The following is a 26,746-nucleotide window of genomic DNA, read 5'->3' as shown; positions in this document are numbered from 1 at the left end:
CTTAGTTCCATCATCGCCCCCGGGCCATTCATGAAATGGGGGATGGACATCGTAGGTAAACTCCCCACTGCATTCGACCAAAAAGTCTATAAGCTCGCGGTCACCGACTACTTCACCAAATGGATAGAAGCGGAAGCCTTTGCCCAAGTTAGAGATCAGGAAGTAAAAAGTTTTGTATGGAAGAACATCATATGTCGGTTCAGCCTGCCAAAAGAGATAGTCATCGACAATAGCTCCCAATTCATCAGCTCCAACTTCCAAGACTTTTACAAAATGTAGGGGATCAAGTTAAGCTTTTCCACACCACAATATCCCCAGGCAAACGGTTAAGCCGAATCATCCAACAAGACCATCCTTCAAACCCTGAAGAAAAGACTCCAAAAGGCTAAGGGAGCATGGGCAGATGAACTCTTGGGGGTGCTATGGTCATATTGCACCGCAGCCCGATCCCCACAAGCGAAACATCATTCTTTCTATCCTCAGAAGTCATGATCCCAGCAGAGGTGTCTGTCTCTTTGGCTCGACTATAGTGGACAGACGCAGACACCAATAATAAGCAGCTACACCACAACCTCTACACTGTTGATGAACTAAGAGACCAAGCCCTCATCCGTAACGTCGCCTATCAGCAAAAGACGGCTTGACACTGTAACAAGAACATCCAAGTGAAGATTTTTAAAGTCGACGATTGGGTTCTGCGTCGAGTGTTCCAAAACACAAGGGAATTGGGAGCCAACAAATTTGGCCCAACATGGTAAAGGCCCTACAAGATCACCAAGGCTGTTGGGAAAGGAGCTTACCGACTGTAAACACCAGAGGGAAAGAACATCACCAACAGTTGGAACGCGACTCACCTGAAAGCCTATCTTTTCTTATAGCACCCGGTTATGCTCCACAACTCGTAGAAATTTTATTGAACAGGAGACAGGGTGGGCCTGTCCACTCCCGCAGTTCCATTCAAATAAACTCTGCCCTAGGGCAGGCCTATAAAGATCTCTGTTGGAGTCGCCCCAGGGCAGTCCCCACATGGAAGGCTATACTCACACCCTCTGTTGGAGCCAGCTCGTCACCTTCTGGGAGCACGACGTTGGTGGGAGCTCTCTCGTACTCATCACCTATAGACATCATTACTTAGTTTGGTCACCAAATACAACTAATAAGAATTCAACTCAGCTCTGTTTCGGTTGGCCCCTAAATCACAAATGATATTGCAAAGTTATCGCTATCCCCGTCTTGTGGACCCAACCTGTTCGGCTCGGCCACTCTCTAAACAATTAGACTCAGATCGCAGACAATGGTGATAATAAACCAAATTAACATGTCTTGGCTCGGTTGTCCAGATTACACAAGCTGAACGGGACTCCCGAATATCTCCAAACTTGTCTCTCTCACTAGAACCTAGCCGCAAATCCATTCACTCCTCCCAAAATCAATTTCAGCAAAAATCACAACTGGTTCCAGAAATCACCGAACTCTTACGACCATTCATCACAAACTTTCTAAAGATTTGCTCCCCCCCCCCCCCCCCCCCCCCCTCAGATCTCTCAAAACCGATTGAAACCAGCCGAAACTCTTTGAAACAGCGAACAGAGTCGAACAGACAGCAACTAGAAGAAGAAAAGATAGGAAATTACCTTGGAAATGGCGGCTGGAAATCCTATATGAAAAGACAAAGGGAAACGAAGACCTTTTGCCAAATGCAAAGTATGTATCAAGAAGAAGAAGATGAGTTTATAAGGAAAGGATATGAAAAGACAAAAAAAAAAAAAAAAAGTATCTAACACATAATAAATGCAACTCTAATCGAAACAGTGACACATGGCAACCTTTGAGAAACTTTGGAAATTTAAACCTTTTTAAATCCCCACCTAAACGAATCCTAACAAAAATGATAGGGTCTCTCTTTATTCGGCACGACTTCTAAGGAGTTTTAGAATAAATTACCCAATTTGGCTATCCACCCAGCTCTGCCTGACGATTAATAAGGAAGACAACAAAACCACCCTCCATTCGGTTTTCGCTCCTTCCCAAACAAGTGTGGCCGAGCAGAGACATTTAGGTCTATTTAATCTTGTATAGATCATTTGATATTATCTCAAAGCCGCAACAATTGGCTCGGCTCTGCCCCACCAAGCATGACCGATTGTTCCCGCCATCGTTAAATCATGCGCTATGGTGTTGCTTCTTCACGCTTTTCGGCCCCACAAGCATCATTTGATCTAGGATGAATATGCCTCAAACACCCCAACCGGTCTGTTCAAATACCAGCAATCTTGTTCGGCTATCCATCCCCATCCAGCATCGTGAGCCAAGCCAAGTGGTCTCATACGAATCACATGAGTCAAGTCGAACGAGTTACGTCTCTATGACAATAACAAGCACTTCGGATCAAACCCTCTCTGAGAGGATAGCGACTTATTCACATTACGCCTGCGAGCAAATGAATCTAGTCTCTAATCTAAATACCCTTTAACTTAGAGAATTTGGGACAAACTGTATGGGCCAAAAATTGTATTGGACCTGACGAGGCCTAATAACAAAATAAACGTGTTGCGACCCAAGGCCTTAGCCCAATTCTGGTTGAGCCCACACTTAAATCTACTTTCCGAACTACACTCTCTACGAGTGGGCTATCCTACAAATTAAGCTTGACTGGGTTCTGGCCCATTAGCCCGCAGTAGTCCGATAAACAGAGAATCAGAATCCAATTCTACTTCCTCTTGTAGTAAGACCTAGACTCTTGCTCAAATTGGTGAGCCTGGTCTGATAAAGGGGAGGGATCATATCTCTTCCTAGAGGAGAATTCCCCCATAAGATAGGACTCAAGATCCTCTTGGGATTCTAACCCTCTAGGTTCACTATATAAACAGAGGCAAACTCTCTCATAGGAGATCGCCTTTTAGCCCTAGCATTCCGCTCTCAAACCACAACATTATTCCGTCCCAAGCCTCTGCGATCTTCACTATTTTCCTCACTGGTCCATCAACCTGCCAGTGGCCCGCATCACTAGATTCAACCCCGCATTTGTGACCATAGATTTTACCGTCTACAAGAAGTTGTGGTGAAGAGTGAGTTGCTTAGCTAACTCAACCAGGGGGATCCATCCCATGAGTCGGCATTATGGCTACGTTGGGTTGTGTTTGCTACATGTGTTGAACTTGTTGCGTCTCCATCTCAGTGTTTTTCTTTTTGGTGTTGCAGAGCTAGCTAGTTTATGATAATGATATTTAATGAAGATTTGTAGGGTGAGAAGGTGTAGGAGTCGTTGACGACTTCAATAATAAGGGCCATGCAGATGCATTTAGGGGTCTTATTCATGAAGAGTCGCTGAAAGACTTCCCTAAGTAATTACAATAAAACTACACTTACAACTTTTTTATACAACCTTGAGATAACAGCTTGCGATTGGTCAGTTTGCATTTAAGCAAACAGGATCCACTATAAGCTGACCAATCGCGAGCTGCCACATCAAAATTGTATGAAAAAGTTGCAAGTGTAGTGCTACTCAAATAATTAATTCCTAATTGGGTTTGGGCTTAGGAAATGAGATCTTTGTAATATTAGGTTTTACTCTTTAAACCTAGTATATAAACTTATTTTTCTCTTGTATGAATGTCATAGTAAATCATAGGTCAAATTACATTTATTGTAATAAGAGAGGTAAGACAGTATTTCAATAATATTAACTCTACTAGACATAGCTTGTTAATTGGATGAATCATGATAAATTAAACCTATTTTTTATTTCTTTTTACTTGTGTGTGTTCACTGTTTTTTATTTCGTATTACTCTAAATTGTTTGATAAGAAAATGAAAGTTTGCTCTATATATATATATATATATAGTTATGAAGGGGACAAGTAAACGTGATCTAGTGAACTACGTACCCAGAGCACTGTAGGCAAGAGTCTTTGGCTTCGTTTGGTTCAAAATTTGGGGGTTTTGGAAAAAGTTTTTTGAAAAAAGTTGAATTGGGCGGGTATTACGATGTAGGATTTATAAATTAATAAAATACCCCCTATGTTTGTTGTTTTACAAAATACCCCCTATAATAAAACATTAAAAGTTAACAAAAACACCCCCAACATACCCTCAAATACCCCCAGCCGGCCACCACCACCGGAGGTGGCCGGAGTTGCCTTATCGACGCATGACTGGCTGGATCTTGCCGGTCATGCGCCGATATGGCCTTTTCCGGCCAGATCCACGATGGATCTGGCCAGCAAAGGCCAGATCTACGGCCAGATCTGGTCGTCAACAGTTAGATCTGGCCGTATTTGCTCTCAACGACGACCGTTTGTTGGCCGTCGTGACCGATTGTTACAACCAAAGATTTGGCCGTCAACGGCCAGATCTTTGGCCTTAGATCTGGCCTTTTCCGGCTAGATGCACCGTGGATCTGGCCGGAAAAGGCTAGATCGGCGCACTACCGTCCAGATTCAACCGGTAGTGCGCCATCCTACCAGATTCCGGCCATTTTCCGGCGGTGGTGGCCGGAATTTGACAAATGTGGATTGTTGGGGTGTTTTTGTAATTTAAAAAAATGTTTAGGGGTATTTAATTAAATTAACAAATTTAGAGGGTTTAAAAAAAATTGAATAGTATTGAAAGTAGTATTCTAAAAAATGAGAGTTTTTGGGTATTTTACTGTTTAACTTTTTTGGGAATACTAAAAGTAGTATTCCCAATTTTGAACCAAACGAAGCCTTTGTTTCTTTTCAGTTTTCAAAGAGTTTCAACTTTCATTCTCATGCACCACGTGGCTGTCCATATTGAAAGCAGTAGAAGTTTATAAGTTTAGGCCAGACAAATTATCTACCTCTCTGTCCACCTATCGAGAATGGAAGATTTTTGCATCTACGCCCATTAGCGACGTCAAACAATAATGAACATCGGAAATGTCAAAAGCAGCCTAAATAATAAGCCAATCAAATTATGTACATCTCCATCCAAGTATCTATCGGGAATGGAAGATAGCAGTTAATAGAATTTTGGCCTACCCATTAGAAACGTCGAACATTCAACGCTGGAAATGTCAAAATCAGCGTAAACAATAATCATAATAGAAACATACCATTTCACAGACTCCAACCAATAAAAATAAAAGAAAATGTGTTGTTTGTGTGAGAGGAAAATTTTTTAGTTTCAAACGAATAAAAAACGAGTGATCAAGGCTAAAAATTAACAAAGAAGTTGAGTTCACTTTCATAAGAATATTAGAGTGAGTTGTTGAATTTTGTTGCGATCAACACATTTGAAATGAATATTATTGAGTGTTAGAAAAGGTGAGACAACTAAATTAGAGAGAGAAAGACAACTCAACTATTATTAATACTTATGAAAAGAAAAATATTATTGTTTCTTTTCACTCCCTATGGTTAAGATTTTCTTTCAAATCACCCCCAACAAATTAAGAAAAATGATAAAAACAACTATAATCTATATCATTCTTACTCATGAATTAATAAAATAGTATTGTACTACAACATTCATCTAAAAGTCATGTATAAATCAGCATTCGGTTATACGGTACTAACAAAATCAAGCGTTAACTCTCATTTCTTATTGAATAAACCAATCAATACTTGTTATCGAAGATTTTTTTTTTGGATTCAATAAATTTCGTAAAAAATTTTGACATATTTCACTTTATTATATTATGAGAATAAATCCTACTTCTTCTGCTCTTGGGGTTTCCGCATTTGAAAAAAAAAAAAACCTGGGATGTACCACTCAAATCATTGGTCCAATAATATCATTAGATCTCGCCTTTACCTCCTGTCAAGATGCATAATATTTACAACGCTCTAATAGTTAATGGTTGGGATACTATCAATCAATCAATTAATATGACTTGCAAGGGAAATAATCGAGTTGCCAAAAAGAAAAAGAAAAAAAAATTAGTCCTGCAGAGAAAAATTCCTGATTCCGGTCAGACTAGGTGTTTTTAGTTTTTACTTGTGTATTTTTTGGATTTTGCGCCTATCACATTGTATCCGTAAGCTTGTTTGCTTTCTAAATGGTAAAAAGTTGATGGTGAACTTGTAACAACCAAATCGTGGTTAAAAAGGATGCTTTCCACAACTATTATCGTGCGTATGTGACCCACAACTGGGAACATATAAACTATAATGAAAACAAAAATGTAACTAGAGTTTGAACACTAATGAATTTTGTTCATTTAATTAGGTGAACTTTGGAATTCCAATGATGTACTTTGCATTGCATATTCCAACTCCAAGTACGACTCTATAAGCATTAATTAAGCTCTTCCTTAATTCTTTAATTGTTGATTCACTTTCGGTGTTTAGTCAGAAGACTTAAACATTGTACTGAATCTCGAAAAATGAGTATGACAGTGATAAATGAGTCTTTGAAGCCATGATCACATTTTCGTTTGTTCTCTACTTAAAACCGCACTGGCCATCAATTATTTCAACTAAAGGGTAACGAGAGAAATCATCCTCATCAAATTTCTTACCTACCATTATTCGTTTGCAGGAGGGCGCGTGGTGAGAAAAGGTTAAAACAATAGGCAAAACTTAATTCGGCTATTCTTAACGAACCCTTTAATTGATAGTTGCATACATACAAGAAGTGACGCTAATGTCACATTATAAAGCTAAAATTTTAATATTTCGCATAGCCAAAGCAAAGCATTTATTATCAGAAAATTAAGCAAAGCCACGTTAAATTGTTATTACATCTGGTTCTTCCATATTTGCGCCACTTTGGCAAGTGATTTAGTAGATGACCCTTCTTGGCCCAGAACAGTTGCAGCAGCATCCTTAAGTTCTCTCATCTTATTCCTTAACGATTTTCCTTCTTCTCCTTTAATTAGCCCCCTTGCATACTTCGCTATATCTTCTTTCCCAACTAATCCATTTTCATTCATTTTAACCCTCATTGCCACTTTCAGATCATCTGAGAGGAATACCGCATTCATCTTTTGTTCTGCATAGAGTGGCCATGCAATTATGGGCACGCCATGGACAATGCTCTCTAGGGTTGAGTTCCACCCACAATGACTCAAGAATCCTCCGGTTGAAACATGGCTCAGTACTTGAACCTGAGGAGCCCAAGATGGAACCACTAGACCCATCCCTTTGGTACTATCCAAGAACCCCTTTGGTAAGAAATAAAAAGGGTCCTCAATGCTTTGGACACTAAAATATGTAGCATTAGCAGCTTTCTCATGTGGACCTCTAACGACCCAGAGAAATCTTTGGCCACTCATTTCAAGTCCTGAGGCCAATTCATTTAATTGCTCTTGTGATAAAGTCCCGCCACTCCCAAAACAAACAAACAGTACTGACCCACTCGGCTGCTCATCTAGCCACTTCAAACAGCCTGAATTTTCATGTTCGGCCTCAATGATTAAAGCATTCTGTACCAGCGGTCCAACCGGATAAACCGGAGGACTAAAACCTGATCCATCACCCCCCATCAAAGCCTTAAAGGCCCCAGGTTCCAAATCCATAAAGCTGTTGACCATAATCCCAGCGGCCAAAGGGTACCGTTTAGCTATGCCCATAATCCATTTGTATGCCTCATTTTTCTTATCTTGAACCGGGTCCGCGAGATCACGCCCGTGTATTGGGACACAACCAGGAAATTGGACGGGTTCAGGCAAGTCCCTAAACTCGCAACTGAACTTCTCATCAAGTTCAGGCAAATGAAGGACCAAAGACAGTACCATGGCATTTGTAGGGAAAAAGATGAAGGGCAAAATACCGAATTCTTTGGCCACTTCCAGCGCATCCGCGCCAAAGAGATCAGCAACTAGCGCAACAAACTTCGTTGACTCAGTTAAGACCTTGAGGGTCTCTCGTAAGGCCGAGAGGGAGCGAACCAAGCTGAGTGTGATCCGAGTTTCGATTTTAACGTCCTCAGGAAGGTCCTCAAAGCTCGCAGGAGGAAGAAAGATTGAGGAAACAGAGTTGGGTAGAGCTTGAAGAACCTGTCTTTGGGGTTTCATGGGTGAGCCGTCAGTAGGAATAATGAAAGTGACAAGAAAGTTGTGGCTAAGAGCAAGTCGCTTAGCCAATTCAACAAGAGGGATTAAGTGACCCATCCCTGGAGTAGGCACTATGGCTACGTGGGGTTGTGTTTGTTGTGTGTGTTGCTGCGTCTCCATGGCAGCTTTTGTTATGTTGTAGCTGAGATGTGAAGAAAATGGGGTTATAATTTGGGAAGATATATAGAGTGAAAACAGAACGAATGTGGATTAATAGTAAGTCAAGCGAGGGACGACTTACTATAGAGTTTTAGTAATAGTTTATTCATAAAGAGTACCAGAACCAAAGACATCATCCAATCCAAATTAAGGACGAAGACTTATGCATGGACTTAAAGAGCAAGTTGCAGAACCTGTGTGATACACATGGGTTGCCTAACCAAAGGCTGCCGTAAGCATAAGTGTACAAAAAAAAATATGAAGGGGGGAAAGAAAACACATGAACTACCCAAATTTTGTTTCCCTGTGCAAGTTCTTACATTCATGGGCATGCCCTTGTGTAATTCAAACTTTATATCAGTTTATGCCACCTTCAAATTTTTTTTTCCTTTCTATAATTTTGTACTTATAAATAAGATTTGTTCTTAAGGTTTCCAATATTCTGAAGAAAGTACCTCTCACAACTGTTGAAGGAGATCATACATTCATACTAGAATAATATCAATAAGGCAGTGTTATTAGACCGATATCAAAACTGAAACTTACTATTAATGATACTGTAAGCTTCAATTAAAGTAAAATCTAATAGTTGATACCTTATCCTAATAGCAATATATATCCATTTTGCACAATTTTAAGGCCATGGTCACTTGCTTAAATTTGATGGGTAAGGGGATTCGAACCCTGAAAAATATATATCCATTTTGCACAGTTTTTGGGCCATAATCTAAACATGGGACCGTACACCTTAACTACACATTTCAACGCTCGTCCCACCATTTGAGCTATCCAGGGCAGATCCCATTTGCACAATAGAAAAGAGGGAAATGAAAAGTTATGCCGTGGGCCTCGTGGCATTGCTATTTTACTTGTAATGTGCATTCTGCACAGCATGTGCAACACGCAGAACTGTTCTGTAAAATCAAGAAGAAATTTCTCCGAGTGTGAATGTGTGATCTCTCCATCGAATGACTTATCGCTCTATCAGGTTCCCAGAGACAAACAATTAAAAGGTAAAGATTAGAAAAACAAATTTATATAAAGCTTTAGGCCTACATGTGTTTCCTAAGGATAAACTATGATTAATTCCAACACACTTTTATAGATTTAACTGCTGAGGCCCATCATGAACTTACCATACTAAGCACATGGGTAACCAAACTAATCCCAATTTTGATTATTTAAAATTTTCAATAGTAAATGAATTTGTAATTACTGAAGGCCAGCAAGATTCAAGTTCTTAAACACCATTGGGTGGCCAAAGTGGTTGAATAGAAACTCTTGGGATCCTGAGTTCGATTCACCTTGGTTGCTAATAGGGGTGACCATTAAAGGTTTACTCGATTGTTAACTTCAGGATCTCGAGTATTAGTTGAGATGCATACAAACTGGTCCGAACACTTCAGTCACCCAAAAAAAAGATTTAAGCTCCTCATTCATAATCTGTTCTGCAAAGTAGGAATTTTTTCTTTTAATTAACAGCTGCATCACTTTCCAGAAATGATGGCACTGGATTGTAACTTCGTGGAATAATTTGAACTTGAACTAGGCTTCTTATTGGTATAAAATTCAGATTATTTTTGTACTCCATACGAGTTCTTTCGCGTATCATCATATCTTTAAAAACCAAGGAAAAAATATAAGTAGAAGCTCACTAAGTATCTCATTCAGCATAAATTTCAGATCTAGAACTATCTTGGGGTTGAAGCCTTGTAGTAAATGTTTATCTGACAAAGGTAGCTGGCCTTCGATGTGATGAATAAATTAACCAGCTTTGGCTACTTGTAGATGTTATGAATCGATGGCGTTCTATATTTAACCAAGAACCATGGTCACCGCGTTTGCTAAGTGACATGGTGCATCAATCGTACCCACTTGAAATGAAATGAAATGACCAAGGACAAGGAGTTGGTGGTGAGCATTATAAATTCCAGAGTCCACTGTTTTGCAGTTAATGCAAATGTCCCTGTATTTTGTACATGGATTAAAGTGCTGCTGGCCCAAGTTTTCTTTTCAAAGCCTCGTGAAGTCCAGTTTCTTTAGTCTCGTTTTAATTAGCCTGGGATTAAAAAAATGCATCTTTATCTATCTCACCCACCTGTTATAAAAGAAAGAGATGCCATTAAAAAAGCGAAGGCCTTTTTGTTTTGGCGATATGGCAATTGGGTTCAGGGCTCATCCACAATCCATCGAATTTTTGTTAACAATATCTTAGTTTCAGTGCTGGCCTAAACTGTTCATGGTTTGTGGCTACCAGAAAGTCAATAAGAGTGGCGTCTAATCTCACCTAATTGGACAGGTGGAACCATTAATCAAGCTACGAGTCGTTCCGTTCTCGACAGGTAATTTAAAAAGTGTTCTTATCCTTTACAGAGAGTAATTATGAAGTAAAGTTATTCAAGGCCAAAGCTTCATGCCATAATATCTGCTGAGGCAAAAATTTGATTAAGACAACGAAACCAAAGCCGATACTGAAAGCTCCGTTTAACAAAACACACGAAAAGGCAATAAAAAACAAAAGTGTTGTGTGTCAGATAATGGTGTGAGCTCAGGATCAGAAACTCACAATATGACTGCCCATTTCTCAGTAGATTGGGCTCAGCAAAGATCCCATGTTTCCACCGGTCCGGCGTTGTAGTGTGACACTTTTTAATTCAGCTATCGGTCAAGGCTACATGACATGTTAGTTGAATTTCACCTCAAAATAATAGCATTCAGACAATGCTTGGGAAACCCCATAGAATCTAGACCAGAACAAACTAATTACTGCATTTATAGTTTTGGGCAAAATTAACTCTTGATATAGCTGATATATGTGTTTGGTTTCCTCATTTGGGCGTTAAAATCTGAATCGCCATGTATGCATGCATATATACAACACCCTTCATAAATAACCCAGCAAATCACTCAGCTTCCTCATTCCTTAATATATGCTATAATAAATTATCTCTTGTTGGCGAAGGGACTCTTACATATTATTCAAGAGGTATGAGTTCAAGTCTCTAAAACTCTTACCTGAGTTCAAGTCTCTAAAACTCCTACCTAACTAATAATTCGAAGGAAATTATTTGAGATAGACATAAACTAATTCAGACTCTCTGCATCATTAAAAAAAAGAAAAAATATCTGCTACAACATATCTCTTGCAAATAATTAATAACAGCTATCAAAGCTCAGTGAAATGGTGTTGTTGGATTAATTAAACTCCATAAAGTCGCTTCAGGTATGCTTCCTGTTTCCATTAAAAATTTATCGTTAAACAACAATTATCTAACTGAAAGCTAGCTACCATATCTCCATTATTTTGCACTTCGATCATATATATATACCAAGGCGGCAAGGCTTTGTTTATTGCAGCAATGACGCCGTTGTGTTTGACAGTGATCAGAATAACCAATTATCTGTGATCAACTTTTTCTCAATTCAGTGTCTGGGTCAATCTGATCCACCAGACTCTCATTATCGTTGACATCATAAGCCAAATATTGAAGAAACCATAGTTATAATATAAACATCTAGACCATGAAAATGTCAAATTTCAGAACTCCTATACATACGTTATCATAGTTTAAGGAACAAAAAACCTAAACACAAAAACATCTAACACGTAAAACAAATATCAAAAACAAAGTAGTATAGACATACTAATATTCTGTCTATATTAAGCACAAGAAATAGCAATATTAGAAGTAGCTGTAAATCTCTCAGAAGCGCCTGTTCTCCTTGTCAAAGAATTAATCTCTGGCGAGAGCCCACCAAAATCAATCTCTGGTACTTCCGGGATCGTTGTAAGAGCTCCAGTCTTATCATAATAAACGTTATATTCATCACTCGAACGTTGCCGGATCTTTAACATGGCACTAGAACTTTGCTTAGACTTGAACACCGATTTGAGCAGCTTCTGAAGAGACCGAGAAATCCTCGAAGAAGAAGAAGAAGGTTTTTTGGTTGGTGGTGGTGGTGGAAGGGGAGCTCTATGATCGGGTAAATAAGACATTGATAGACTTCTTGAAACGAGAGCAGAGTCAAGTTGACGCTTGAAAGAGTTCAACTCAAAAGAGTCATAAAGTGAACTGCCACAGTCCCAAACCACTGGCTTCTTGGCTTCCTGGTGGAGGTGGTTAACTTGAAGCTTCTCCAATTTGGGATGTTGAAGCTTTTCCATGTTTTTTTTCCGGTTTAAGCAAAGAAAAAAACAGAGAGAGATGGGGTTATAAGGAGAAAGATTTCTCGAGAGTCGAGAGGCGCAATAAAGTCTTTGATTTTGTAATGTTTGGTGTACAATCATACGCGTTAGTTAGGACCTGGATGGGTCAAAATTTAATGTGATCACGGCCTCTTCTCAGGGACCATAAATTCTCCATATCCGTGTAATGAGCGTTCAATACCTCAAAGTCTCCATTTAATAAGAGATGGTTGGAGATTTAGACCTTTTATTATTAATTAATTAATTAATTACATTAGGTAATTATATTTTATCTTATTTTAAAAACACCAATTAATCGCATGTGCTGATGCAACCAAATATATGAAAGGAATAGCTAATTTTACACGCGGACTGCACAATCATGCATGTCATATATTTCTTTGTTAGTGATAATAATATTAATTTGATTTAGTCAAAGTTAGAGAATGATGGGCGGATTGGGGTGGCCCAATTATTTAATAGTCATTATATAATACAGAAAATTTTTTTTTTTTTTTTTTTTGGGTAATCGAGATGATCAAACACTCTATAAATATAAATATAAAGAACCAAATAAATCATAATATAAAAAATAATTCTATGTTTTAAATCCAAAAACTCATTAGAGAGAGCAAACCTACTGTCAAGCCAAGCCGTTGGAGTTATACAGTATATATGCTTGTTGAAGAAAAAGGAACGTTAATATGAGGAAATACGTTTCCGTATTATTTAAAAGGATCCAACATGTGTACAGTACAGCGTACAAGCTGATTACTCCATTGCTCTCTGAGTCAGAGCCCATTACGCGGATTAAACAGTTGTTTTTGTCCATAAATTTTTCTCTTGCGTGGCCCTCCCTTGTCCTTGATATAAGCGAACTGCTTTTGACCAAATCTTCTTAACAAAATGGATTGAATAGTGAATTATCTTGCACCCCAAAAACATGGACGATAAACCATTAACATTATTATAATGCTAAGATCAGAGCTTTAACTGGATCCAAGCAGGGTTGAAAAGCTCAGAAAACAAGAAAAATAGAACCAAATGAGCTCTAAAACAAATGGCATTGCTCGATCTTATTCAGAAGAGATTAGGATTCGAGTCAATGTTAGTTACAATGTGTACACAAAGGGTTTTAGCATGTGGAGTAGTTGACCAATGAATTCCTTGATCTGCATTAGTTCAGAGTGCAAGCCGTGTGAAGACGTGCAAAGAGTGATGAGCTTGAAGCCATGATCACATTTTCGTTTGTTCTCTACTTAAAACCGCACTGGCCATCAATTATTTCAACTAAGGGTAAGAGAGAAATCATCCTCATCAAATTTTTACCTACCATTATTCGTTTGCAGGAGGGCGCGTGGTGAGAAAAGGTTAAAACAATAGGCAAAACTTAATTCGGTATTCTTAACGAACCCTTTATAATAGTTGCACACATACAAGTGACGCTAATGTCACTTATAAAGCTAAAATTTTATATTTCGCACAGCCAAAGCAAAGCATTTATTATCAGAAAATTAAGCAAAGCCACGTTAAATGTATTACATCGGTTCTTCCATATTTGCGCCACATTGGCAAGTGATTTAGTAGAGACCCTTCTTGGCCCAGAACAGTTGCAGCAGCATCCTTAAGTTCTCTCATCTTATTCCTTAACGATTTTCCTCTTTCTCTTTAATTAGCCCCCTGCATACTTCGCTATATTCTTTCCCAACTAATCCATTTTCTTCATTTTGACCCTCATTGCCACTTTCAGATCTCTGTGAGGAGTACCGCATTCATCTTTTGTTCTGATAGAGTGGCCATGCAATTATGGGCACGCCATGGACAATGCTCTCTAGGGTTGAGTTCCACCCACAATGACTCAAAGATCCTCCGGTTGAAACATGGCTCAGTACTTGAACCTGAGGAGCCCAGATGGAACACTAGACACTCCCTTTGGTCTATCCAAGAACCCCTTTGGTAAGAAATAAAAGGGTCCTCAATTCTTGGACACTAAAATATGTAGCATTAGCAGCTTTCTCATGTGGACCTCTAACACCCAGAGAAATCTTTGGCCACTCATTTCAAGTCCTGAGGCCATTCATTTAATTGCTCTTGTGATAAAGTCCCGCCACTCCCAAAACAAACAAACAGTACTGACCCACTCGGCTGCTCATCTAGCCATTCAAACAACCTGAATTTTCATGTTCGGCCTCAATGATTAAAGCATTCTGTATCAGCGGTCCAACCGGTAAACCGAGGACTAAAACCTGATCCATCCTCCATCAAAGCCAAAGGCCCTGGTTCCAAATCCATAAAGCTGTTGACCATAAACCAGCGGCCAAAGGGTACGTTTAGCTATGCCCACAATCCATTGTAGCTCATTTTTTTATCTTGAACCGGGTCCGCGAGATCACGCGTGTATTGGGACACAACCAGGAAATTGGACGGGTTAGGCAAGTCCTAATCGCAACGAACTTCTCATCAAGTTCAGGCAAATGAAGGACCAAGACAGTACCATGGCTTTGTAGGGAAAAAGAGAAGGGCAAAATACCGAATTCTTTGGCCACTCAGCGCATCCGCCAAAGAGATCAGCAACTAGCGCAACAAACTTCGTTGACTCAGTTAAGACCTTGAGGTCTCTCGTAGGCCGAGAGGGAGCGACCAAGTGAGTGTGATCCGAGTTTCGATTTACGTCCTCAGAAGGTCTCAAAGCTCGCAGAGGAAGAAAGATTGAGAAACAGAGTTGGGTAGAGCTGAAGAACCGTTCTTGGGGTTTCATGGGTGAGCCTCAGTAGGAATAATGAAAGTGACAAGAAAGTGTGGAAGAGCAAGTCGCTTAGCCAATTCAACAAGAGGGATATAGTGACCATCCCTGGAGTAGGCACTATGGCTAGGGGGTGTGTTGTTGTGTGTGTTGCTGCGTCTCCATGGCAGTTTGTTATGTTGTAGTGAGATGTGAAGAAAATGGGGTATAATTTGGAAGATATATAGAGGAAAACAGAAAGAAGTGGGATTATAGTAAGTCAAGCGAGGACGACTTACATTAGAGTTTAGTAATAGTTTATTCATAAAGAGTACCAGAACAAAGACATCATCCAATCCAAATTAAGGAGAAGACTTATGCAGGACTTAAAGAGCAAGTGCAGAACCTGGTGATACACATGGTTGCCAACCAAAGCTGCCGTAAGCAAAGTGTAAAAAAAAAAATATAATATAGATAGAAAAAAATACTAATAGAATATATATATATATATATATAATATATATTATATATTTATGAGGGGGAAGAAACTGTGCAGTTCTTACTTCATGGTCATGCCCGTGTATTCAAACTTTATACAGTTTATGCCACCTTCAAATTTTTTTCTTTCTATAATTTTGTACTTATAAATAAGATTGTTCTTAAGGTTTCCAATATTCTGAAGAAGTACCTCTCACAACTGTTGAAGAGATCATACATTCATACTAGAATAATATCAATAAGGCAGTGTTATTAGACCGATATCAAAACTGAAACTTACTATTAATGATACTGTAAGTTCATTAAGTAAAATCTAATAGTTGATACCTATCCTAATAGCAATATATATCCATTGCACAATTTAGGCCATGGTCACTTGCTTAAATTGAGGGTAGGGATTCGAACCTGAAAAATATATATCCATTTTGCACAGTTTTGGGCCATATAACATGGGACGTACACCTAACTACACTTTCAACGCTCTCCCACCATTGAGCTATCCAGCAGATCCCATTTGCACAATAGAAAAGAGGAAATGAAAAGTTATGCGTGGGCCTCGTGGCATCTATTTTACTTGTAATGTGCATTGCGCAGCATTGCAACACGCAGAACTTCTGTAAAATCAAGAAGAAATTTCTCCGAGTGTGAATGTGTGATCTCCATCGAATGACTTTCGCTCTATAGGTTCCCAGAGACAAACAATTAAAAGGAAAGATTAGAAAAACAAATTATATAAAGCTTTAGGCCTACATGTGTTTCCTAAGGAAAACTATGATTAATTCCAACACACTTTTATAGATTTATGCTGAGGCCCATCATGAACTTACCATACTAAGCACATGGGTAACCAACTAATCCCAATTTTGATTATTTAAAATTTCATAGTAAATGAATTTGTAATACTAAGGCAGCAAGATTCAAGTTCTAACACCTTGGGTGGCCAAGTGGTTGAAAGAACTTTGGGACCCTGAGTTCGATTCACCTTGTTGCTAATAGGGTGACCATTAAAGGTTTACCGTTGTAACTTCAGGATCGTATTAGTTGAGATGCATACAACTGTCCGAACACTCCGTCACCCCAAAAAAAAGATTCAGTTCCTCATTCATAATCTGTTCTGCAAAGTAGGAATTTTTTTTAATTAACAGCTGCATCACTTTCCAGAAATGATGGCACTGGATTGTAACTTCGTGGAATAATTTGAACTTGAACTAGGCTTCTTATTGGTATAAAATTCAGATTATTTTTGTACTCCATACGAGTTCTTTCGCATATATCATATCTTTAAAACCAAGGAAAAAATTAAGTAGAAGCTCACTAAGTATCTCATTCAGCATAAATTTCAGATCTAGAACTATTTGGGGTTGAAGCCTTGTAGTAAAGTTTATCTGAAAGGTAGCTGGCCTTCGATGTGAGAATAGATTAACCAGCTTTGGCTACTTGTAGATGTCCACCACGTTTGCTAATGACACGGTGATCAATCGTACCCATTGGAAATGAAATGACCAAGGACAAGGAGTTGGTGGCGAGTATATAATCATATCCAATTCCAGTTACTTTGCTTTGCGAATGCAAATGTCCCTGTATTTTGTACATGGATTAAATGCTGCTGGCCCAAGTTTTCTTTTAAAGCCTCGTGAAGTCCAGTTTCTTAGTCTCGTTTTAATTAGTCTGGGTTACAAAATGCATCTTTATCTATCGCATCCAAAGAAAGAGATGCCATTAAAAACGAAGGCCTTTTTGTTTTGGCGATATGGCAATTGGGTTCAGGGCTTATCCACAATCCATCGAATTTTTGTTAACTATCTTAGTTTCAGTGCTGGCCTAAACTGTTCATGGTTGTGGCTAACAGAGGGAGAACGATTTACACCTACCCAAGATTTATCGTAACGACAAGTTGATACCCAAAAGTTTGAAATGACAAATAGGTACTTCCGTCATGTTGTTAGTGATTTCTGTTTTATACTGTTTATTAATAGTGAAAAGACTAAAATGCCCTTAAAAGTTTGAATTTAGTTTTTATAAATTTAAAAATTTCAAAAAACCCCCTAAGTTTACCAATTTCACTAAATACCCCAATATATAAAAATTTTATAAAATACAAAAACACCCCCCACGCAACTGCCAGATTCCGGCCACCACCGCCGGAATCTGACCGAAAAATTGCGTTACGACACAGACCCGTCGGATCTGTGTCGTAACGCGTCGATCTGGCCTTTTCGGCCAGATCGTGGCTAATCTGGCCGGAAAAGGCCAGATCTACGGCTAGATCTGGCCGTCGACGCCGCAAAACCATCTGCGGCGTCGAAGGCCAGATCTGGCAGTAGATCTGGCCTTTCGGCCAGATCAGCCACGGATCTGGCCGGAAAAGGCCAGATCTGGCTGCTGCTTCGACGGCAGATCTTGCCTTTTCTGGCTAGATCCGTGGCGGATCTGACCGGAAAGGCCAGATCGACACGTTCGACACAGATCCGAGGATCTGTGTCGTAATGCAGTTTTCCGGCCAGATTCCGGCGATGGTGGCGGAATCTGGCACTGGGGGTGGTGGGGGTGTTTTTGTCATTTAGCAAACTTTTTATATATGGGGGTGTTTAATTACATTAGCAAACCTAGGAGGTTTTTTAGAAATTTTTAAATTTAAAAAACAAAAATTGAAACTTTGAAGGGCATTTTAGTCTTTTCACTATTAATAAACAAAATCATTAACAGAATATAAAGGAAGGTACCTATTTATCGTTTAAAACCTTTGGGTATCAACTTATCGTTACGGTAAACTTTAAGTATGCAAAGTCGTTCGGCCCTACCAGAAAAGTCAATAAGAGTGGCGTCTAATTTCACCTAATTGGACAGGTGGAACCACTAATCAAGCTACGAGTCGTTCGTTCTCGACAGGTAATTTAAAAAGTGTTCTTATCCTTTACAGAGAGTAATTATGAAGTAAAGTTATTCAAGGCCAAAGCTTCATCCATAATACTGCTGAGGCAAAAATTTGATTAAGACAACGAAACCAAAGCCGATACTGAAAGCGCCGTTTAACAAACACACGAAAAGGCAATAAAAACAAAAGTGTTGTGTGTCAGATAATGGTGTGAGCTCAGGATCAGAAACTCACAATATGACTGCCCATTCTCAGTAGATTGGGTCAGCAAAGATCCCATGTTCCACCGGTCCGGCGTTGTAGTGTGACACTTTTTAATTCAGCTATCGGTCAAGGACATGAACAGTTAGTTGAATTTCACCTCAAATAGTAGCACAGGCAATGCTTGGGAAACCCCATAGAATCTAGAACAGAACAAACTAATTACTGCATTTATAGTTTTGGGCAAATTACTCTTGATTAGCTGATATATGTGTTTGGTTTCCTCATTTGGGCGTTAAAATCTGAATCGCCATGTATGCATGCATATATATAACACCCTTCATAAATAACCTAGCAAATCATCAATTAATCATTGGTGATTGTTTATAATATGCAGTTGATATTAGAATACTGATCGATGCCATTTCAACCTATCTAAGAGTTGTGTGATCAATATTACCGTAAGTCAAGTGTGAAATTATATGTATATAATTATGAAGGGGTAAAGTAAATGTGATCTAGTGAACTACGAGTACTGCAGGTAAGAAGTTGCTCTGTTTGATACATTCTTTAAAATATTATTCTAGTTTTTTCAATGAAGTTAAACCTGAAAATACATTCGTTTAATATTCTCAAAATCTTATTCTATTTTATTCATCTTATTAAACATTAATAATTACCTTTCTAGTTAAGATATCTTAATTTTCTTTTTTTTTTTTCAAAATACTATCCTAAAAAATATCTAACGTTTCTTTTCAGTTTCAAAGAGTTTCAACTTTCATGAGGGACCACGTGGCTGTCCATATTGAAACTTAGAGAAGTTTACAAGTTTAGGCCAGACAAATTAGGGTAATGTTATATTTACACCATTTTTTATATCATTTTTATTACACCATCATTATTTTACTAATAATTATTTTAATATAATATTAAAAATTTAAAATAATTAAAAATTTGTATAGATATAATATATGTCACATTATAATGTAATGCAAATGATGTAATAGGAAATGTAAATATAGCAAACAAATTATGTACCTCTCTATCCAGCTATCGAGAATGGAAGACTTTTTCATCTACACGCATAAGCAACGTCAAATAATAATGAACATCGGAAATGTCAAAAGCAGCCTAAATAATAAGCCAATCAAATTATGTACATCTCCATCCAAGTGTCTATAGAGAATGGAAGATAGCGGTATTAGAAACATCGAACAAATACTCAACGCTGGAAATGTCAAAATCAGCCTAAACAATAATCCTAATAGAAACATACCATTTCACAGACTCCAACCAATAAAAATAAAAGGAAATGTGTTGTTTGTGTGAGAGGAAAATTTATTAGTTTCAAACGAATAAAAAACGAGTGATCAAGGCTAAAAATTAACAAAGAAGTAAGTTATTTTATGGGTATAGTTGAGTTCACTTTCATAAGAATATTAGAGTGAGTTGTTGAATTTTGTTGCGATCAACACAATTTGAAATGAATATTATTGAGTGTTAGAAAGGATGAGTCAATTAAATTAGAGAGAGAAAGAGAACTCAACTATTATTAATACTTATAAAAAAAAATATTACTCTTTTTATTTTCACTCCCTATGATTAAGATTTTCTTTCAAATCACCTCCAACAAATTAAGAAAAATGACTATTATTGGTTTAATACTATTAATAGATGTCGTCTTTACCCCCTATCAAGATGCATAATATTTACAACGCTCTAATAGTTAAAGGTCGGGATACTATCGATCAACCAATTAATATGACTTGCGAGGTAAAACAATTATTAGGAAATGTTCTTGTTGCCAAAAAAAAGAAAAAAAAAGTTAGTCCTGCAGAGAAAAAATTCCCGATTCCGGTCACACTAGGTGTTTTTACTTGTGTATTTCTTGGATTTAGCGCCTATCACATTGTATCCGTTACGGGTGTTCAAAAAAATGTAAAAACCGAACCGAACCGATAACCGAATCGGAAAACCAGTTAACCGAAAAAACGGTTCGGTTACGATTCGAAAAATTCAAAAAACCGAATTTTCGGTTCGGTTAACAGTTCGAAAAAAAAAAAAAAAGCGGCTAACCGAAACCGGTTTTTTGAACCGGATTTACAAAAAATATATATATATATATATTAAATAAAAAATAATAATATTTTTAATGTATCGTTAGTAGTGGTCAATGGATATATATGAATGTCTAATTATATTAAATAAAAAATAATAATATTTTTAATGTATCGTTAATAGTGGTCAATGGATATATATGAATGTCTAATTTTTATTTGGATATGTATTATTTATATTTACAATTTAATTTAGGAAAAAATAAAAAAAATAAGTTTTATAAAAAAAAGGGAAAACCGGTTAACCGAAAAACCGGTTTTTCCTCTAAACCGGTTTGATTTCGGTTCGGGAATTTTTCCGAACCGAAAAACCGATTTGATTCAAAAAAATGGTTAATCAGTTCGATTAACCGCTTTTGAACACCCTTAGTATCCGTAAGCTTGTTTGCTTTCTAAATGGTAAAAAGTTGATGGTGAACTTGTAACAACCAAATCGTGGTTAAAAAGGATGCTTTCCACAACTATTATCGTGCGTATGTGACCCACAACTGGGAACATATAAACTATAATGAAAACAAAAATGTAACTAGAGTTTGAACACTAATGAATTTTGTTCATTTTATCAGGTGAACTTTGGAATTCCAATGATGTACTTTGCATTGCTTATTCCAACGCCAAGTACGACTCTGTAAGCATTAATTAAGCTCTTCCTTAATTCTTTAATTGTTGATTCACTTTCGGTGTTTAGTCAGAAGACTTAAACATTGTACTGAATTTTGAAAAATGAGTATGACAGTGATAAATGAGTCTTTGAAGCCATGATCACATTTTCGTTTGTTCTCTACTTAAAACCGCACTGGCCATCAATTATTTCAGCTAAAGGGTAATGAGAGAAATCATCCTCATCAAATTTCTTACCTACCATTATTCGTTTGCAGGAGGGTGCGTGGTGAGAAAAGGTTAAAACAATAGGCAAAACTTAATTCGGCTATTCTTAACGAACCCTTTAATTGATAGTTGCATACATACAAGAAGTGACGCTAATGTCACATTATAAAGCTAAAATTTTAATATTTCGCATAGCCAAAGCAAAGCATTTATTATCAGAAAATTAAGCAAAGCCACCGTTAAATTGTTATTACATTGGTTCTTCCATATTTGCGCCACATTGGCAAGTGATTAGTGACGACCATTCTTGGCCCAGAACAGTTGCAGCAGCACTTAAGTTTTTCTATCTTATTCTTTAACGATTTTCCTTTCTTCCTTTAATAGCCCCTTGCATACTTCGCTATGTCTCTTTCCCACTAATACCATTTTCGTTCATTTTCACCCTCATTGCCACTTTCAGATTCTGTGAGGAGTTCCGCATTCATCTTTGTTCTGCATAGAGTGGCCATGCAATTATGGGCACGCCATGGACAATGCTCTCTAGGGTGAGTTCCACCCACAATGACTCAAGAATCCTCCGGTTGAAACATGGCTCAGTACTTGAACCTGAGGAGCCCAAGATGGAACCACTAGACCCATCCCTTTGGTCCTATCCAAGAACCCCTTTGGTAAGAAATAATAAGGGTCCTCAATGCTTTGGACACTAAAATTGTAGCATTAGCAGTTTCTCATGTGGACTCTAACGACCCAGAGAAATCTTTGGCCACTCATTCAAGTCCTGAGGCCAATTCATTTAATTGCTCTTGTGATAAAGTCCCGCCACTCCCAAAACAAACAAACAGTACTGACCCACTCGGCTGGTCATTAGCCACTTCAAAAAGCTGAATTTTCATGTTCGGCCTCAATGATTAAAGCATTCTGTACCAGCGGTCCAACCGGATAAACCGGAGGACTAAAACTGATCCATCACCCCCATCAAAGCCTTAAAGGCCCTGGTTCCAAATCCATAAAGCTGTTGACCATATACCCAGCGGCCAAAGGGTACCGTTTAGCTATGCCCATAACCATTTGTATGCCTCATTTTCTTATCTTGAACCGGGTCCGCGAGATCACGCCCGTGTATTGGGCAAAACCAGGAAATTGGACGGGTTCAGGCAAGTCCCTAAACTCGCAACTGAACTTCTCATCAAGTTCAGGCAAATGAAGGACCAAAGACAGGTACCATGGCATTTGTAGGGAAAAAGATGAAGGGCAAAATACCGAATTCTTGGCCACCCAGCGCATCCACGCCAAAGAGATCAGCAAATAGCGCAACAAACTTCGTTGACTCAGTTAAGACCTTGAGGGTCTCTCGTAAGGCCGAGAGGGAGCGAACCAAGCTGAGTGTGATCCGAGTTTCGATTTTAACGTCCTCAAGAAGGTCCTCAAAGCTCGCAGGAGGAAGAAAGATTGAGGAAACAGAGTTGGGTAGAGCTTGAAGAACCTGTCTTTGGGGTTTCATGGGTGAGCCATCAGTAGGAATAGAAGTGACAAGAAGTTGTGTCTAAGAGCAAGTCGCTTAGCCCATTCAACAAGAGGTTAAGTGACCATCCCTGGAGTAGGCACTATGGCTACGTGGGGTTGTGTGTTGCTGGGTCTCCATGGCAGCTTTTGTTATGTCGTAGTTGAGATGTGAAGAAAATGGGGTATAATTTGGGAAGATATATAGAGTGAAAACAAACGAATGGATTAATAGTAAGTCAAGCGAGGGACGACTTACTATAGAGTTTAGTAATAGTTTATTCATAAAGAGTACCAGAACCAAAGACATCATCAATCCAAATTAAGGATGAAGACTTATGCATGGACTTAAAGAGCAAGTCTATTAAACAGAACCTGTGTGATACACATGGGTTGCTAACCAAAGGCTGCCGTAGCATAAGTGTACAAAAAAATATGAAGGGGGGAAAGAAACACATGAACTACCAAATTTTGTTTCCCTGTGCAAGTTCTACATTCATGGGCATGCCCTTGTGTAATTCAAACTATATCAGTTTATGCCACCTTCAATTTTTTCCTTTCTATAATTTGTACTTATAAATAAGATTTGCTTAAGGTTTTCAATATTCTGAAGAAAGTCCTCTCACAACTGTTGAAGGAGACATACATTCATACTGAATAATATCAATAAGGCAGTGTTATTAGACTGAATCAAAACTGAAACTTACTATTAATGATACTGTAAGCTCAATTAAAGTAAAATCTAATAGTTGATACCTTATCCTAATAGCAATATATATCCATTTTGCACCATTTTTAGGCCAGGTCACTTGCTTAAATTTGATGAGTCCGGGAATTCGAAACTGAAAAATATATATCAATTTGCACAGATTTTGGGCCATGACCTGAACATGAGAAGTACACCTTAACTACACGTTTCAACAACGCTCATCCCACTACTTGAGCTATCCAGCTAGATCCCATTGTCACAATAGAAAGAGAGAAATGAAAAGTTAGTCGTGGGCCTCGTGGCATTACTATTTTACTTGTAATGTGCATTCTGCACGCATATGCAACACGCAGACTTTCTGTAAAATCAAGAAGAAATTTCTCGAGTGTGTGAGTGTGTAACTTCATCGAATGACTTTCTGCTCTATGAGGTTCCCAGAGACAAACAATTAAAAGGAAAAGATTGAAAAACAAATTTATATAAAGCTTTAGGCCTACATGTTCTTAAGTATAAACTATGATTAATTCCAAACACTTTATAGATTGAGCTGAGGCCCATCATGAACTTACCTAACTAAGCACATGGGTAACCAAGCTAATCCCAATTTTGATTATTTAAAATTTTAATAGTAAATGAATTTGTAATTACTAAAGGTCAGCAAGATTCAAGTTCCTAATCACCATTGGGTGGCAAGTGGTTGAATAAGAACTTGGGACCCTGAGTTCGATTCACTTAGTTGCTAATAGAGAGTAGCCATTAAAGGTTTATCCGATTGTTAACTTCAGGATCCCGATATTAGTTGAGGTGATACAAACTGGCCGAAAACTCAAACCACCCCATAAAAAAAGATTCAAGTTTCATCAAATCTGTTCTGCAAAGTAGGAATTTTTTCTTATAATTAACAGCTGCATCACTTTCCAGAAATGATGGCACTGGATGTAGCTTCGTGGAATAATTTGAACTTGAACTAGGCTTCTTATTGGTATAAAATTCATTATTTTTGTACTCCATACGGTTCTTTCGCGTATCATCATATCTTAAAAACCAAGGAAAAAATATAAGTAGAAGCTCACTAAGTATCTCATTCAGCATAAATTTCAGATCTAGAACTATCTTGGGGTTGAAGCCTTGTAGTAAATGTTTATCTGACAAAGGTAGCTGGCCTTCGGTGGATGAATAAATAACCAGCTTTGGCTACGTGATGTTATGAATCGATGGCGTTCTATATTTAACCAAGAACCATGGTCACCGCGTTTGCTAAGTGACATGGTGATCATGTAACACTTGAAATGAAATGAAAATGACCAAGGACAAGGAGTTGGTGGTGAGCATTATAAATCCAGAGTCCACTGTTTGCAGTTAATGCAAATGTCCCTGTATTTTGTACATGGATTAAAGTGCTGTGGCCCAAGTTCTTTTCAAAGCCTCGTGAGTCCAGTTTCTTAGTCTCGTTTTAATTAGCCTGGGATTAAAAAAATGCATCTTTATCTATCTCACCCACTGTTATAAAAGAAAGAGATGCCATTAAAAGCGAGGCCTTTTGTTTTGGCGTATGGCAATGGGTTCAGGGCTCATCCACAATCCATCGAATTTTTGTTAACAATATCTTAGTTTCAGTGCTGGCCTAAACTGTTCATGGTTTGTGGCTACCAGAAAGTCAATAAGAGTGGCGTTAATCTCACCTAATTGGACAGGTGGAACCATTAATCAAGCTACGAGTCGTTCCGTTCTCGACTGGTAATTTAAAAAGTGTTCTTATCCTTTACAGAGGTAATTATGAAGGAAAGGATTCAAGGCCAAAGCTTCATGCCATAATATCTGCTGAGGCAAAAAATTGATTAAGACAACGAAACCAAAGCGATACTGAAAGTCCGTTTAACAAAACACACGAAAAGGCAATAAAAAACAAAGTGTGTGGTCAGATAATGGTGTGAGCTCAGGATCAGAAACTCACAATATGACTGCCCATCTCAGTAGATTGGGCTCAGCAAAGATCCCATGTCCACCGGTCCGGCGTTGTAGTGTGACACTTTTTAATTCAGCTATCGGTCAAGGCTACATGACATGTTAGTTGAATTTCACCTCAAAATAATAGCATTCAGACAATGCTTGAAACCCCATAGAATCTAGACCAGAACAAACTAATTACTGTATTTATAGTTTTGGGCAAAATTAACTCTTGATATAGCTGTATTGTGTTGGTCCTCATTTGGGCGTTAAAATCTGATCGCCATGTATGCAGCATAATACAACACCCTTCATAAATACCAGCAAATCACTCAGCTTCCTCATTCCTTAATTATGCTATAATAAATGATCTCCTGTAGGCCGAATAATTTGATAAGGATTCTTATGTATTCAAGAAGTACAAGTTCAATCTGAAACTCATCTAACTAATAGTTCAAAGGAGATTAGTGAGGTACGCATAAACAATTTGAACGCTCTTGATCATTAAAAAAAAAAAAAAAATCTGCAACAACCTCTCTTGCAAATAATTAATACAGCACTCAGCTCAGTGAAATGGTGTTATTGGATTAATTAACTCCATAAAGTCGCTTCAGGTATGCTTCCGTGTTTCCATTAAAAATTTATCGTTAAACAACAATTATCTAATGAAAGCTAGCTCACATATCTCCATATTTTGCACTTCGATCATTATATATACCAAGGCGGCAAGGCTTTGGTATGCAGCAATGACGCCGTTTTGTTTGACAGTGATCAAAAAAACCAATTATCTGTGATCAACTTTTTCTAATTCGTGTCTGGGTCAATCTATCCACCAGACTCTCATTATCGTTGACATCATAAGCCAAATATTGAAGAAACCATAGTTATAATATAAACATCTAGACATGAAATGTCAAATTTCAGAACTCCTTACATACGTTATCATAGTTTAAGGACAAAAAAACCTAAACACAAAAACATCTAACA

General features: G+C 38.1%; 2 protein-coding genes and 2 pseudogenes across 2 annotated transcripts; all 4 read right to left on the bottom strand.

Moving 5' to 3' along the window:
* Nucleotides 1–6,552: 6,552 nt before the first annotated feature.
* LOC116129290 (hydroquinone glucosyltransferase-like) lies at nucleotides 6,553–8,209 on the bottom strand. The gene has a single exon (XM_031415032.1). The coding sequence runs from the start codon at nucleotides 8,135–8,137 to the stop codon at nucleotides 6,701–6,703; it is 1,437 nt and encodes a 478-aa protein (XP_031270892.1). The 5' UTR covers nucleotides 8,138–8,209; the 3' UTR covers nucleotides 6,553–6,700.
* A 3,452-nt stretch (nucleotides 8,210–11,661) lies between these two features.
* Nucleotides 11,662–12,545, bottom strand: LOC116129309. The gene has a single exon (XM_031415063.1). The coding sequence runs from the start codon at nucleotides 12,462–12,464 to the stop codon at nucleotides 11,838–11,840; it is 627 nt and encodes a 208-aa protein (XP_031270923.1). The 5' UTR covers nucleotides 12,465–12,545; the 3' UTR covers nucleotides 11,662–11,837.
* Nucleotides 12,546–13,833: 1,288 nt separating this feature from the next.
* Nucleotides 13,834–14,654, bottom strand: LOC116129316 (annotated as a pseudogene).
* A 7,349-nt stretch (nucleotides 14,655–22,003) lies between these two features.
* LOC116129315 lies at nucleotides 22,004–23,413 on the bottom strand (annotated as a pseudogene).
* Nucleotides 23,414–26,746: the final 3,333 nt, after the last annotated feature.

This window comes from Pistacia vera, unplaced genomic scaffold (genome assembly GCF_008641045.1).
Source record: "Pistacia vera cultivar Batoury unplaced genomic scaffold, PisVer_v2 Contig210, whole genome shotgun sequence".
Lineage (NCBI taxonomy): Eukaryota > Viridiplantae > Streptophyta > Magnoliopsida > Sapindales > Anacardiaceae > Pistacia > Pistacia vera.
The sequence above is the reverse complement of the archived record's forward strand: the minus strand, read 5'-3'. Positions and strand labels throughout refer to the sequence as shown.